Genomic DNA, 14,547 nt, shown 5'->3' with positions numbered 1-14,547 from the left:
TTGAAAAAGAAATTTGAAATACTCTTTAGGAACATAGATTCAGTCTCTGGCCCACAGTTAAGAACATGGGCCAGAAGGACTGGGTGGGAAACCCAACTTTGCCACTTAGTAGCTGTGAAACTTTCAGCAAGTTTCCAACTCTCTAAGCCTCAGTGTCCTTATCTGGAAAATGGGTTGTTTCAAGGATTGGGCTGTTGTGAGGATTTGGATGAGATAAGGTACAAATAAAGTTCTCAATTACAGGGCAAGACACATAATAAGAATTCAATAAATGGTATGTGTATAAAGTCAAATTAATTTTGCGGCCAATTCTCAAAAGAGTTGCTTGACTGACATGTAATCCTTTCTTGGTTAAGGTGACCATTTATTCAAACACATGCACTAAGTACTTACAAGGCTCCAATATGGGAGAGAAGTGAATTGGTGCTGACTCTGCTGCCAAGGAAAAGGGGATAGAACACATGCTCCAAGAACTATAATACCAGGGAGTGCATATTAAACATCATAAGAGAAACGCAGGTATGCGTTTATAAAAATAGAGAGGCAAGGATGACTGCGGATCAAAAGACTACGAAGAGGTTTCCTGGGAAACGAGATATAGAAGTTATGTTCTGAAAGAAGGTATGATTTGAGCATGTGAAGCTGGGTGAGATGGCCAAGTAAATCCAAAGGCCCAAAGGCTATGAGGGAGGACTAGGATGGGAGGGAACGCAGAGAAATGAGCAAAAGCAGACCGCCTGCAATACAGGATTTGTGAAGGAAAGCCTGACAGAGGAGACCGGACTGGGGGTGTGTGGAGATGTTCACTAGGCAACGGGGAACTCTGTGAAGTAAGTGAACAGGGTAGTGACGTGATCTTGCGCCTTGTCATCATTAATCTGTCAGTAGTGTGTGACAGGGATTAGAGAGAGAGGAAAGGAGAAGAAGCCAGGTGGAAATATTTCTTAGACATTAGTCCTAATGAGAGAGGAAGAGAGAGGGGAAAAGGTCTAGAAGTAGAGTAGAGATATTCAGAACAGGTGAGAAACACAGCTGAGAGGGAATTCAGGGAAACTGATAATGGACTGGTGGGGTGGGGTGGGGGGGAAAGGCTGGAATGGCCCACTGTAAAGAGTGAAAGATTTCCTGGAAGGTTTCCTGCGTGGGCTACGAGGAATGTCACAATACTAGTCATGATACTACTGTTACTGAAATGGGAAGGGGACGTTTTTAGAGGAAAGATAAATTCCAGGAGGAAGACAAAGGGGCAAGGTTTTGGAGCTAGATTAATCGCTGAAGATAGAAACAACTAGCGTGCATATTTTTTCAGAGGTATGCTAGATCTTCCCCACCGCGTCCCCCTCGCCCAAAAAAACCAGAGCCAGACTGGAAATTAAACGCAATACAAATGGACTTATCTCAGTCTACGCAATCCATCGGTCTTTCTGAAGTCCTGGCCCTCAGTTCCCTGTGAGAGTTAAGAACTACACGCAGTTCCACGTGCGAGTTACCACCTAAAATTGCCAATAGAAATTAAGGTCCTGCGCAGTAAACTATTTGTACAACTGCTGGGGCCACTCAGCGTGGTGTGGAGGCGGGGAGGGAGGAGGAGTAAAGGCTGTTTACAAACTTGACGTACACACGCAGCCCTAGCAGTAAGGTTCTGGAATTGGGGTTACAATCTTGGGATCTGAGGGCGCTCTGAGGCTTTGGGTTCCAGCACCTGACTTAATGGCCACCCAGACCATAACCTTTAGAAGAACAGAAAGATTCCAAGCGTCTTGGGGCAGCGGTGACTCACTGCAGCACCCCCTCCCGCCTCAACAAACTGCCGTCTCCGCCCACCCCCAAACAATTTCAGCAACGCACCGCAGCTTTGGGCGCTTTGCTGAAGGCTAGAGGGGTTCACCTCCATCCCTGTATCCAGCAGGCTAAACCTCCTCCTAGCAGTCTTCAAGCCTGCCTTGCTTCCCACCCGACCCCTCGGTTGAGCTGGCGGAGATGGATACGACATCCAGATGCGGAACTCTGGACCCACTAACTGCTGCGCGCGGAGGTGGACAGCCAAAAGCCCCGGGTAAGTATCTATGTTTCCACATATAAAAGGTAACAGCGGGGAGTCTGGGCGCTCTGGGGAAAAGTGATCGCATCACTGCTGCTCAGGGCGCACAGCGCCTTGTGCTGGGAAAGCCTGACCCGCGATAGTTTCTGCGTCACAGCGCGTGGCAGAAACGCATGTCGCTTGGGAAAGTCCAAGAACCGCTCTCGCTCGGGCCAGAACCTTACAGCAGGTCTTCAGACATCATGAGGGGAGACAGCGGACGCCGTGGGGGACCGACTGGAGAGCAAGTGGGATTGGAGGAGTAGTAAGCACGGGGGTCGGGGTACCAGCTCGGATCCCCGGATAAATGTGTATTTTGCAGTACAGGGAGGTGGCCGCCCTGCCCTCTCGCTCTCCTTCTCTAGGGAAACATGCCCCTCAGGCTCCCTTTTCCGACTCTCTGGAACCCCATGGGTGGTAGAAACCCCAGAAGAACTTAAATCTCGTCTGAGCAGCCTGTCTAAGCTCTCCCCCAGTATTGCTGCTTCCTGGGGCCACCCCGCCAGCAGGGTGCAGAATCGGACTGCGCCGCACCCCCACGGCTAGTTTCCTCCCTAATTCAAAGCGTCCGGGGCAGGCTCCGCCCTCTTCCCCGCCCCCGGAGCCCTCGGCCCACCCTTCCGTTCCTGGGACGGGACCTATTCCTTGTCAATCCAGTTCGGCCTCAGGGTTCCTCGCGCGTGAAAAAAAAAAGGCCCTGAGAGAACGCGGGGACTCTAGATTACGCACCGCCCTCCACGCCACACAGAAGGAACTCCCCGTACCCGAGGCTGGGGATCCTCAGCCCACACGCCCGACTCAAGACGCGCCAATAAGGACTCGGGTCCTCCCTGCGCTCAGCTGCTCCGCTCCTGGGCGGCGGAGCTTGCTGCAAGGAAGGGCAACTCTCCCCGACTTTGGAAACCGACTTCCCAACCGCCTACCGGCTGAGGGGAACGCGCAGCTGAGCCGAGTTCGGACCCTAGAAAGCTCCGAAGCATCCAGAACCCCCCGGGAGCGGATGCGTGCGCTCTTCTCGAGTGTAAGCGCACGCACGGGGCTAGCCACCCAAGCCGCAGGACGCAAACGAGTTTGCAGCTGATGTTTAACGCCAGAGCGGAGACGGCGCAGTGAGGGTCTTAGGCTAGTGAGCAATTAAGTCTTCCAGAAGCGGGTGAGGAGGCAGGAGGGCGAGGCAGGGGAGGCAGGGGAGAGGAGGAGGCGCGCTCCCACTTACCATTCCTGAGCAGAGGCTGATGACCGCCGTGTGCTCGGACTTGGTATTGACATGGCCTTTGTAGAAACAGTGCTTGAGTTCCGCTTCCTCCTCGGAATAAAACTTTGTCTGGTTCACCCCGGGTGCCCCGAGGAGGGTGACAGTGAACAGTGGAGCGATAAATCCAGCATGGGCGGTGAGATTAAATAGAAATTGCTGGCCGAAGGAGGAGAGGCGGTAATGCGCCTGGGAGGAGGTAGCGGAGGAAGAGGAGGAGGCGAAGGCAGGCCAGGGGTCAGAGGCTGAGTTAATGCTCCGTCGCCTTCTTTTGAAGTGCACGTTCGTGGGAAAGGGTTCTCCGAGAGCGTTCACTCTAATGGGAGACGCGATTTCGTATTCGCTCAGGGTCTCTAATAATTTCACTGCAGAGAGAAGCAGAGGCATATGAACCTTTTAATTTAAAAATGAAGGTGGGAGCTTTGTTCTGAGTTATTTCCCAGCTGTTTGTTTTCCTCATTGGAGTCAATCCCTTCACCTTCAGTCTCTGGACAGATACTTGCTGAACACCCACTATGTGCCAGAAACAGTGCTAGGCGCTGAGGATATACCGTTCGGAGCCAGAGAATGAAAAAGTCAAAATACGTAAGATTACAGATCGTGACAAATACTCTGAATAAAATAAAACATTCTGCTACTTGGTGTCCCCCCGTTACTAAGTAACTATAGTTTGGGGCCTGGGGTGGGAAAGGAGAAATAAAAGAGAAGAGGGAGACGACTAAGTTCGTTCCAGTGTCTCTCTCTAGAAATTGGCTAGGAATGACCTAAAAAAGGGAGAGGCTGCAAAGCGGGAGACAATTCTTTCTAGGAAAAGGAGAGAGAGGGTGAGGCCTCCACTGCGAGGTGGCCGCTATCGGACGCGGAGGCTGGGATGTGGCGGCGGGCGCGGAGGGGTCCCGGTGGCCGGAACCTCGTTACCTTGCCTCGGGTGCAGCCTGTCCTTGCGCACGGCCGCCGCGGCGTCTGGGCTCCCCATCTCCGCCAGGTCCCGCACCAGGAGCGTTAGCAGTGTGGCCCAGGATACAAACTGCATGGTGCTCCCCACCCCTCCCCCGCCACCCCCACCCCCCTCCCTCCTGCCCTCCTTGGCTGCGGCGGCGACGCTAGGCAGCGGCCGCGGAGAGCGCGCGGAGCCCGGCGCCCGCCGCCAACTTTTGACTTTAGGAGTCGCTGAGGTCTCGCGGCGAGGGTCCCGTCTGCGCTCGGCTGAGCAACGCCGCCGCCTGCCGAGAGCTGAGCCGCTCGGGCCGCAGGAGGAGCGGGAGGAGCAGGAGGAGGAGGAGGACTGGGGCTCGGCTGCTCGGCCGCATAATGTCCAGGGAGCGGGCAGGAGAAGGCGCCGAACGTGCGCTCCGAGGCGCGCCGGGCGCCCTGTGCTGGCGGGGATAGCGGAGCGGCTTCTTGAATGGGGGTCTGGGGGGGCGGAGGCGGGGGGGGCGCGGGTCCTCCGCTGCTCAAATACCCCCGGTGCCCGCCTCTAGGAGGAGAGGGGAGGAGAAAACGGAGCGAGCGGGGACCGCCTCCTTCCAGACCGTGTCCCCTCCTCGGCCGGCCCGTGCGGGACTCCCAGACGGCCTCTGCCTGCAAGAGGCGGAGGCCAGAGGCGCTGGGAGCGCCCGGGCAGCCTATCGCCGTGCCGCCACCTCTCGGGGATGGGCTTTTCTGAGATTCCCTGCGGTGGGGTGAGGGAGTAGAGAAAGTTCTCTCCCCTTTCTAGCGCTCGCAGTCTCTTTCTCTCGTCTCCTCGCGCCTTTCTCCCCTCCGAATCTCCCTTCTCTTCCTCGCCCTCTCTCTGCCCCGCTTTCCCCTCTTGTGATTTCTTCGCCCCCTTCCACTGTGCCCCTCTCTAGTTCCTGCATCTCTCCCTTTGCTTTCCCCTTTCTCTCTCTTCTGTCCCCATCTCTCTCTTTTCTCTTTGCCCCTCTATGTATTTCCGCCCCTGACTGTCCCCTTCTTTTGATTTCTTATAACTGAAAGTGGCCCAGCGCAGGAGCGCCTTTTCCCTTCCTACCGTTCGTCACTAGGGATCAGATTCGGCATCCGAGCTCTGCTCTCGGTTTAATCGCCCTAAGTCTAGTTTTAGAGATGGGGTTCTTAATCTTGCGTTTTGGGATGTGTTTCAAATCCACGTTCTCCTCAAAGTTTCGCAGAGCATTAAAACTGTGCTTTCCCCAGCCTCCGTCAGCATACAGAGGGGGTCCATAGCTTTCTGTAGGTCTCCGGCCCAAAAAAGGTTAAGAACCGCTCTGGGCAGCGAGAGGGGGCGGGGACTTCGGAGCCCCCGAGGGGCTCCGGGTTTAGAGATATCGGGGTGGGAGGGGGGTGCGGCGGAGTGCTAGGGGAGTGTTGGACTCCGAGGGGAAGCACCAGTGCCGGGAGGGATTTCTCAATCACTTCCGCTTGCTTTTCGCCAGGCAGATGCTTGGAGCCGCTCAAAGCTGACACTTCAAGCTATACGTACCTCTGCTTTGGGATACAAATGTGGAAGTCAGAAATTATGCTGGAAGGGGTGTGTGTGTGTGTGTGTCAGAGAGAGAGGTGTGTGTGTGTGTCAGAGAGAGAGATAAAAGAGGTGCTTAATTCTGGATGTTTCAAACACTTTTTGTAAAAAGTATGTCTAATGAATATTTGTCCAAGAGCCCCAGTAGAGTTTTCTGTTGCTGGCTGGCACCCAGGGTTGAAAATAAAAGACTGGCAACACCTGGGACCAAATAACAGCATTCTGTGTGTCCACTATTCTGGAATCACTAATGCATATATTTCTCCTGGTAGAGGGAAAAATGACTTGACAAGACTGGAATTTCCTAGAGAAGTTATTAATCCAAATAGACCAATGCTGTGATTAACTGTAGGACTGGAATTTATGATGGGTATGCAAGGTATAAAGACAGTAACATAGGAACACCTGTCAAGTGCCCCATCAGGTTTTTAAAGGATAACATTTAATGCTTTTTCTTAAACCTTCAACATAATTCACTAAAAGACGTATCTTCTAATACACAACCTTTCTTTCTATTATGTAATAAAAATTCCTCACAAAAATAATAAATAAAAAATTCCTCACAGTGTCTGAGATTTGCTGAGAGTATAGCTAGGAATAAAAAAATAATAAGAAATCAAATTACTAGCTGATTCCGATGGAAAATATTCTAGGACTTCAACTAAAAATTGCTCAAAAATGTAGGACGTTTCATTATTTCCTATTAAACAATCCTCTTTTTGAATTTAAATTCCTCCTGATAGAGAATCTAACAGAATAGAAATCATTATATATCAGGATACAAATTTCCTTTGTGCACCTTTCTCCTTAGCTTTCTTTCTAGGACTTGGCATTAAAGGATGAACTTTGTTTACTCTTTCTGAAGACTGCTATGGATACAAGCAATCATTTCCACAACTGATAGAGACAACAAATGCAAAGTATCCCTTGCAATCTCCTGAGATGACCAAGAGCCTGGATTTCTGAATTTCTCATCCTCAGTGAGTTCAGTCATCCTTTCTTAAGGGTTATTAGCTTAACTCTGAATTTACATCTGTAAACAAGTCTCACAAAACCTTAGGGAGATGCCTGAAATCATAAGAAATGAATAGGACAATTGAGCTAGCTAACTAAATAATTCATGTGAAAATCTTTTGTCTGAATAATAATAATGATAATAATCACTGAGTATGTACCATTTATCACCCATGTGCATTTAATACAGCATTTAATGTAATTCTTCCAGCATCCCTATGAGGCAGGTAGGATTAGTAATTTCATTTTACAGACCAGGACACTGAAGTCTAAAGAGGTAAAATAACTTGATAAGGGTCCCGCAACTAGTAAGTGAGAGACATAATTCAAATTCTGTTTCAGTAGTTTAGTCCAAATTTATAATTATCATATATACTGAATCCATGACTCATCAGAAATGTTGCTAGATTTTGCGGAGGGGTTGGTTTGGATGAGAGTGGCTAAAATCATCCAGAGAGTGGCCTTGACTGTCTTTTCTATGTCTAATTTTTCTTTGGCTCTCTCTTTTCTACTGTTCATTATTTCATGATAATCATCTTAACCATTTTATTGATATTTCACATTTCCCTCAGCATCTAATATAGGTCTGGCACATAGTAGGAGCTCAGGAAGTATTTATGGGATGAATGAATATATATTAACCTTCTATTTTGTTTCAGTTGTGCTAAAATGACTTCTTTAACATATTTATAATAATACAATTATATTAAGGTAGATATATAGTCATATATAAGTAAATAATATAATTAATAAATGAGAAATAAATTTATACTTCATATCCCTTTAAGGAATACCTGCCACCAGATTTTAGGCCAGAAAGTCACTGGAATAACTATTTAGAGAAGAATCACAACTACATGATTTTTTAGATTTTTTGGTACATACATTAAGAATTATGTACAAATTAAAATGTATGTGTGCCAATCAATAAAGTGTAAGTTATGAAAGAAAAAAATACATATGCGGTTTGGAACAAGAATGTAACATTACCTGAGTGCAGGAGGGAAGAGTGGATTCTGCCATAACTGACTCCTCCCAAGAGTTTGCTCTGAAAGCACAGCTTGCTGAGGTCACCTGGAGTTAATGGATGGCAGGTTTTAGCCCATCTTCTTCTCCCAGGCTTTACTGGAATTGAATGTTATTGTAGGTTCAATGGGAGGCTTCTTTGGCTGCTTCTTCATGAAAATTGGATCCTAGAGGAGTGATGATTGGGATTAGTCACAAGGGAGAGATAGTCTGGTCAATGGAAATGCGAAAGATGACATCACAAATGACTTTGCAGAACACCGGTGAAAACAGCAGGAAGGAGATTGGAAGCAAAAGCTATCCATTTCCACAGAAAGGGAAAACCCACACCCAAATGATACGGTGAGACCAGGAGCCAGAATTAAAGTGAATGGCTTCCTGAGTGGTCAGCAGTAAGCACTTTCAGGAACAGATAAGCCCATGGTACTGGGTAGCATTGGATTCTGGCAAATGACGCACCACGCATGTGATGTCCTAACTCTGCGGCCTTGAGCAGCGCCCCCTCTGATCCAGTTTTATGTTTGCAGAGTGGAGGTGGGGAGAAACTGTGTCATCTGTACGTGCCACAGATGAAATGAGCTTAGTAGATTTTTTAAAGTCTTCTGAATACTGACTTCAACCTAGCATAACAGAGAGAAGGGAGTTTCTATTGTTAATACTAAGATTCTTTTCATTGAGTTCCTACTTTGTGTTAATGATTTAATCCTCATGGCCGTCCTGCCATCTGGGTTCTACTCTTCCCATTTTACATATGATGAAAATTAGATTCAGCAAAGTTACATCACCTGCCCAGCATTACAGAGCTGTGATGTGCTGAGTTGGGATCCAAACAGGACTCAGTTTACCTCCAAAGCTTGTGATCTCCGTTATTCAGAGCAGCCTAAGGAAGAGAAAGAAAGACATTCACCTAATTGTTCTTGATCATTCAGTCTTTATACGTGGCCTGATGAATATGATCTGTAAGAACATTCTTTTCTTTTCTTTTAATGCTAAATCTGAAGTTCTAAATAACTCCTCTCAAGCCTATGTGGAAAGTCATAGTCCAGTCTTCAAGGTGGCGCTAGAAAGCTTATGATAAGCTTATGGCAGTTCTGCAAACTTGTTCACTTGCCGCGTGTTCCTTGCCTACTTATCACTCCAGAAGATGATACTTTAGCTATTGGCCAGGCTCTAGAGCCTCAAATGAATCCCACTAATAATTGCCTGAGACTCTTTTGGGCCTTAAATCCTTATTCTGCCCCTTGTGGTACCTGTGGAACGAGACCTTCAGACCTCGGGTTCAACGTAATAACTACAAATGATTCAGAAGTGCTGGACTTCCTAGCTCAGATCCAAACCACTCTTAAACTGAAGCCAAGTTACAAAGCGGTACAATGTGTGCAAATACAATTTCACCATTTTCTAAAAGTGCACATTCAACATCAATAGTTAGGTATGCTAGCATGGAACCTGATAACGCTCAAGAGTATGGAGAGATGCGCCAGGACGCTACATGCCCCCTGAGCCCTGAACTTCTCCTGTCCTAGCTTGTTTCACACTTTTTGTTCTTATGTTCTTATTATTTGGTGTTCTTTGTTAGACTTTAAACTACACAAGGGCAAGGAGCAAATCTATTACCCTTGCCACTGTCTCCCCTTGGTGGTACCTAAGAGGCACTCAATAAATATTTCTTAAACGAATGAGTTTACTATTGCCATAAAATTGTTCCTAGTTCTCAGAGCCAGTGTTTCTTTTAATTTGTAAAAGTCATTCTTACACACACACACACACACACACACACACACACACAGAGTCTCAGGGATGATTGAGATAATCTCCATGACGTACTCATGGGAAGAAAGTCCTGCTTTAATTAGAATCTTACCATGACTATTACTTTCTGGAGTAGAAATTTGCAGAGCTAGGCTCTCCCCAATGGCGACTTCAGGATTGTGAGCATGGAAAGTAAGAGACTAACACTGTAGGCACTTTCCCATATCTTTCCATATCCTGCAAAAAAATCGGAGTTAACTGCCTCGAAGGGATGCTATGAAACAAATGGACTGATGCAGGTGTCGGCTTAGTGGCTGGCACAGAGTAAGTGATCACTAAGTTTAAACCAGCAGTCTCACCTGCTGACTAACGCATCTGCTAGTTAGGAAGAGTGGTTCCTGATTCAGTTTGACAGAGAAGGACGCAGGCAGCTCAGCACTCCTTCCCCATTTAATTTCCTTCCATCCCCACCACCAATTCACGGGTCTTTCTTCTACTGGGAAAGAAAATATGCCACGTGCATGCTTTTATTTCATTGTGTATTTTTTTCACACTCATCCTTGCTGTTAGTCCCTTTGTCCTTTTCAATATTTTTCCCATTTTTAAAAAACAGCTTTACTCCCTCTTTCTCACATTCTGCTCAAATTAGCAGTTCAGGTAAGTCTGATTTAGCATTTTTTCAAGCATCGGGCTTTTTTTTCTGGAAGAATATTCTACATAGCTGAAATATTAACCAAAACATAATTTTCCCTCTGAACGTTAAAAAAAAAACCTTTTTATATGGTAAACGATATTTACACATGCTGAAATGTAATTTCCTGAGCCAGACGACGCTTCGTAGGTTGTCTATCGTAATGGTATTTATTATAGGAATGGTTCACCTTAGTGACTGCTTACTACTTCTCAGAATAGTAGATAACATGGTATTCAGTCCTTTTGACAGCCCAATGAAATGGGAATTATATGAGCTCCACTTTCCAGAGGAAGAAATAAAAACACAGAGGGGATAAGTAACTGGCCCAGGGTTACACAGCTAATGAGGACCTATGTGGGCATTCAAAAGTAGACTTTCAGATTTCAAAGCCTGTACTTTTTTTTAATGTTAAATTGAGTCCACCTACTGTATTGAATTGACAACTGGAGAACATTTTTAATTAAAAGAATTTTTTCCTTCCAATTTTATTGAGTTATAATTGACATATACCACTGTATCCCCCCCCTTTTTTTTTGTGGTGGTGGGAGGTAATTGGGTTGTATTTGTTTATTTATTTATTTTAATGGAGGTACTGGGGACTGAACTCAGAACCTTGGGCTTGCTGGGCATGCACTCGATCACTGAGCTATACCCTCCCCTCCTCAAGGCCTGTATTCTTAAACCATGACATTATGCTGACTCTCATGTGTATTTATGTTTTCTTAAGCTCAATACAGGATACAGTGTGATGGTCAGGGACACAATCTCAAAGACCAGAAATCTAGATGTTAGAAAAAATTCAGATAATCAGGCCAACTGAGGGAGGAGGCCACTGGGGGTCTGGTTTAGGGAGTCGGTCACAAAATGATGGGGATTCTGGACATCAGGCAAACTGGGGTTGAGGAGGAGAATGCTTTTCCAGCACCCAAACCACTCACTGATCTATAAGACTGGCCCTTGGCAACACTGGTGCCCTTCAGTGGTCTCATGGCAACGACCATCCTTATAAACTCCCACGGCCCTCAGTTCAGCCTGGTATCTTTGTTCAGTTTTCCATGCTGTATGGTGGCTCTTGCTATTAAAACAGCGAATGGCCAAGAGGCCTGCCTTAGAGTTAGTTATAAAGTCGTGCAGGATTTGCATTCCCCGTGAGCTTATGTGGAAGCCCGCCACAAAGAAGGTCTTGAAAGAACTTTTCAAAATATCTCAGCTGCTGTGACTACCAGGGATGATGGAGAGGGGCTAGGGGCAGGGAGGAATACTTTCATTTCCCAAATTCATGTGCAAAAACCTAGATGCATCTCATGCACCAGCTTGACCCAGTAATGAGATTACGTGACATCAAATCAATGCCAGTTGGAAATGGTATAGTCATCACGCGCCGCCTTTGAATTAATTGGCACCAATAACACAGAATAGGTTGCTTCCTGAAATGTAAGCATAGCAATTAGCACCTTGTCAAGTCCCTATCAGAAATTGGCCAAAACACTGCCTTTTTTCCCCCCCACTTAAAAAACAGGTCTGACAGTACATATCAGTGGCATTCATGGCAGGTATATCTGGAATGAAGTTCAGCTAACTGTTGGGCTCTGTACAAGAGGTGCAGTTACAAAAAGCAAGACTTTGGAGGTATAATTTTCTTCTGGGCGCTTTCACCGCAGTTGTCGTGCTGCCTGAATTCCGATTACAGTCGGCAACACAAATCTACCCACACACATTTTTTTTAGTCAGCACTTCTAACAGCTGATTATTCTGTTCATTAATTCTGACCACAAACCCGGACCTCTTGGAACTTGTATTTGCTCTAATGTACCTTTTCCAACAAAGCAGACATCACAGGAAATGACTCCCTGAGCAGTGACTCTGGTCCTCGCGTCCAGGAGGGGCAGAGGTTCCTAAAAATGGAAAATGGACACGATTCAAATCCTGTCCTCCCCACTTCCCTGAGCAGGTGGAAAGGGGAGGGAACCCTCAAGAGAGAGTAAATGCTATAAATTATTAGGCAATTATTAAAGAGTCAGGAAGAACAGTGTGTTTTAACTTCATGTATAAACATGTCCAAGGTGTATTAAGTAAGTGAGTCACAGTGTTGTTTTGTGTATTTGGGTCCTATCATAGTAAAAACACAATAAAACAGCAACAGCAAAATCTCAGCCTGGGTTACAACAGGATCTGCTCCGAAAAAAGTCTAGAAAGATGGATACACATCAAATTATAACCATACGACTATGATCCCTGAGGCTGGGACTTACAGAGATCTTTTACACTTTTTTCATTTCTGCGATACTCATTTCCATATTGTTTGCTTATTTTTACAAGAATATATTACTTTTTTAATGAGAAAAATAATTTTTAAATCAAGACACAAGATGTAAAGAAACTACAATGTTATCACCACCCTTAGGGAAATGTTTCCTCAGAAAGTACACGTAATGTTAGCTTTTTGTGTAACATTCAACGTGTGTTTCACTATTTGCAAATAACCCTACGTATATTGTATATCTGTAAACAGACACTCGGGAGATTTATGATAGCTCAGTCAGGCTTTTAGTGAAGTTTGAGGGGAGCTTGTGATTTAGATAGAAATTGAAGTGTTTGATATACAGTAACTGTGGATTTAAAATGTGATTGGAAAATACTAACCGAGTAGCAGGAAAACATATGCGCTTACTCAACCCTGACTATATAAACGGGGAAGACAGTTGTTTATTTATTCAATAAATATTTATTGAACACCTACTATGTACCGTGCATTTTGCAGACAGCAGAGGAGTTCACAGTCTAGTGGGGAAGAGAAACACAAAGTAAGTAGGTAGGTGAACAAGGGTCTAATTAAACATTGTTCTAAGTATTGTAGAGGAGATTAAAAGGGAGATAGTTGAGATGAGGTGAACAGAGAAGTCTTCTTGGAGAAGCACTCGATAAACTGAAGCCTAGATAGTAAGAAGGAGCCAGCTCCTTAAAGAACAAGCAGAAAAATATTCCCGGCAGATAGAACAGCAGTACAAGATCTGAGATAGGAAAGAAGCGGGGTGGGGGGGCGGTGTCAGAGCCCAAAGAAGCCCTTGTGGCCTGAGTTCTGCGAAGGAGGAGGAGGAAGGAGGAGGAGGGATGGAGAGTAGGGCTGTGAGCCAGCCAGGAGCCAGGTGATACAGGGCCCTACATTCAGGTGAGGAATCTGCATTTCATTCTGAGTGTTGGGGGAAGCCATGGAGAAATCTCTGGCAAGGAGATGGTAAGACACTCTTTTGGTTTGGAGAAAAACTCCCTCTGGCTACTGTGTGGAGAATGGGATCCAGGAGGATATTGTGTTGCTCAAATGAAGATCAAGGTGGCTTTAACTAGTGTAGTGGTGGTGGAGGTGGCAGGAGTGAGACATGAGGAAGTTTTTTTTAAAGACAATCCACAGGACGTGGTGAAGGATGCTGTAAGGGGGATGAGAAGGGGGGGGGGGCATCAAGAATAAGCCCCAAAATGATTATGCAGAAATTGCTGTCTTATATACATAGAAATAAACAACTAGATAAAGACTATAAAGGAATAAAACCCCACATACAACAGCAACAAAACCGCCTGGGGTAGAAATAACAAGGAACATGCAATGCCTGTGTGAACACTGTTGTAAAACCCTAATGAAGACTTCAGAGGAGGTGTGAGTAGATGAGAAAACACCATATTCTTAGGATGACTGAGTATCACGAAGGTGCCCATTCTCCCTAAGACAGTTTATAAAATGATTGGAAATACAATATAAATACCAAAAATTTGTTTCTCTTATTTCTGTCTTGTTTGATTGAAACAAAATTAAGGCAAAGTTTATTTGAGAAGATAAAAAACAGCTAGGAAAACTTCAAAAATGAAGAGCAATGTGGAGGATCTAGTACGAATACCAGATATTAAAATATAATGTAAAGCTTCAGTAAATAAGCAGGGTGATACTGGACTGTGAATGAACAGAAAATGCAATGGAAGAGACCAGAAAATCCAGAAACAGACCCAACTGTGGGAATTTCATTTCTGATAGAGATGGCTTCTGAAACTGATTGGGAAAACATGGACTGCTCACTATTAGAGCTAGAATGGCTTAAATTTTTTTAATAATAAAAAAAATTAAAAATTGATGGTGAGAATGCAGAGAAAAGGGAACCCTCATATACTGTTGGTTGGAATGTAAATTGATGCAGCCATTGTGGAAAACAGTATGGAAGTTTTTCAAAAAATCAAAAATA

General features: G+C 45.6%; 1 protein-coding gene and 1 long non-coding RNA gene across 28 annotated transcripts in view; one reads left to right on the top strand and one right to left on the bottom strand.

Annotated features, from left to right (window-relative positions):
• ADAMTS9 (ADAM metallopeptidase with thrombospondin type 1 motif 9) overlaps positions 1–5,139 on the bottom strand; it is a 156,972-nt gene extending 151,833 nt beyond the window's left edge. For 3 of the 6 annotated variants that reach the window (XM_074344524.1, XM_074344527.1, XM_074344526.1), the window contains exons 1-2: positions 4,251–5,138; positions 3,297–3,697 (exon numbers count right to left, since the gene is read on the bottom strand). In XM_074344524.1, the coding sequence (XP_074200625.1) occupies positions 3,297–3,697; positions 4,251–4,365 (516 nt within the window). In that variant the 5' untranslated portion in view covers positions 4,366–5,138. Of the gene's footprint in view, positions 1–3,296; positions 3,698–4,250 lie in introns of all 6 variants that reach the window. The other 3 variants (XM_045514409.2, XM_074344529.1, XM_074344528.1) reach the window with 2 other exon arrangements.
• Positions 1,550–14,547, top strand: part of LOC123615963 (uncharacterized) — a 330,500-nt gene continuing 317,502 nt past the window's right edge. For 21 of the 22 annotated variants that reach the window (XR_012499917.1, XR_012499910.1, XR_012499915.1 and 18 more), the window contains exon 1: positions 1,550–2,056. This is a non-coding gene — a long non-coding RNA (uncharacterized LOC123615963). Of the gene's footprint in view, positions 2,057–6,643; positions 6,813–14,547 lie in introns of all 22 variants that reach the window. The other variant, XR_012499911.1, reaches the window with a different exon arrangement.

This window comes from Camelus bactrianus, chromosome 17 (genome assembly GCF_048773025.1).
Source record: "Camelus bactrianus isolate YW-2024 breed Bactrian camel chromosome 17, ASM4877302v1, whole genome shotgun sequence".
Taxonomy (NCBI): domain Eukaryota; kingdom Metazoa; phylum Chordata; class Mammalia; order Artiodactyla; family Camelidae; genus Camelus; species Camelus bactrianus.
This window is presented reverse-complemented; position numbering and strand designations above follow the sequence as displayed.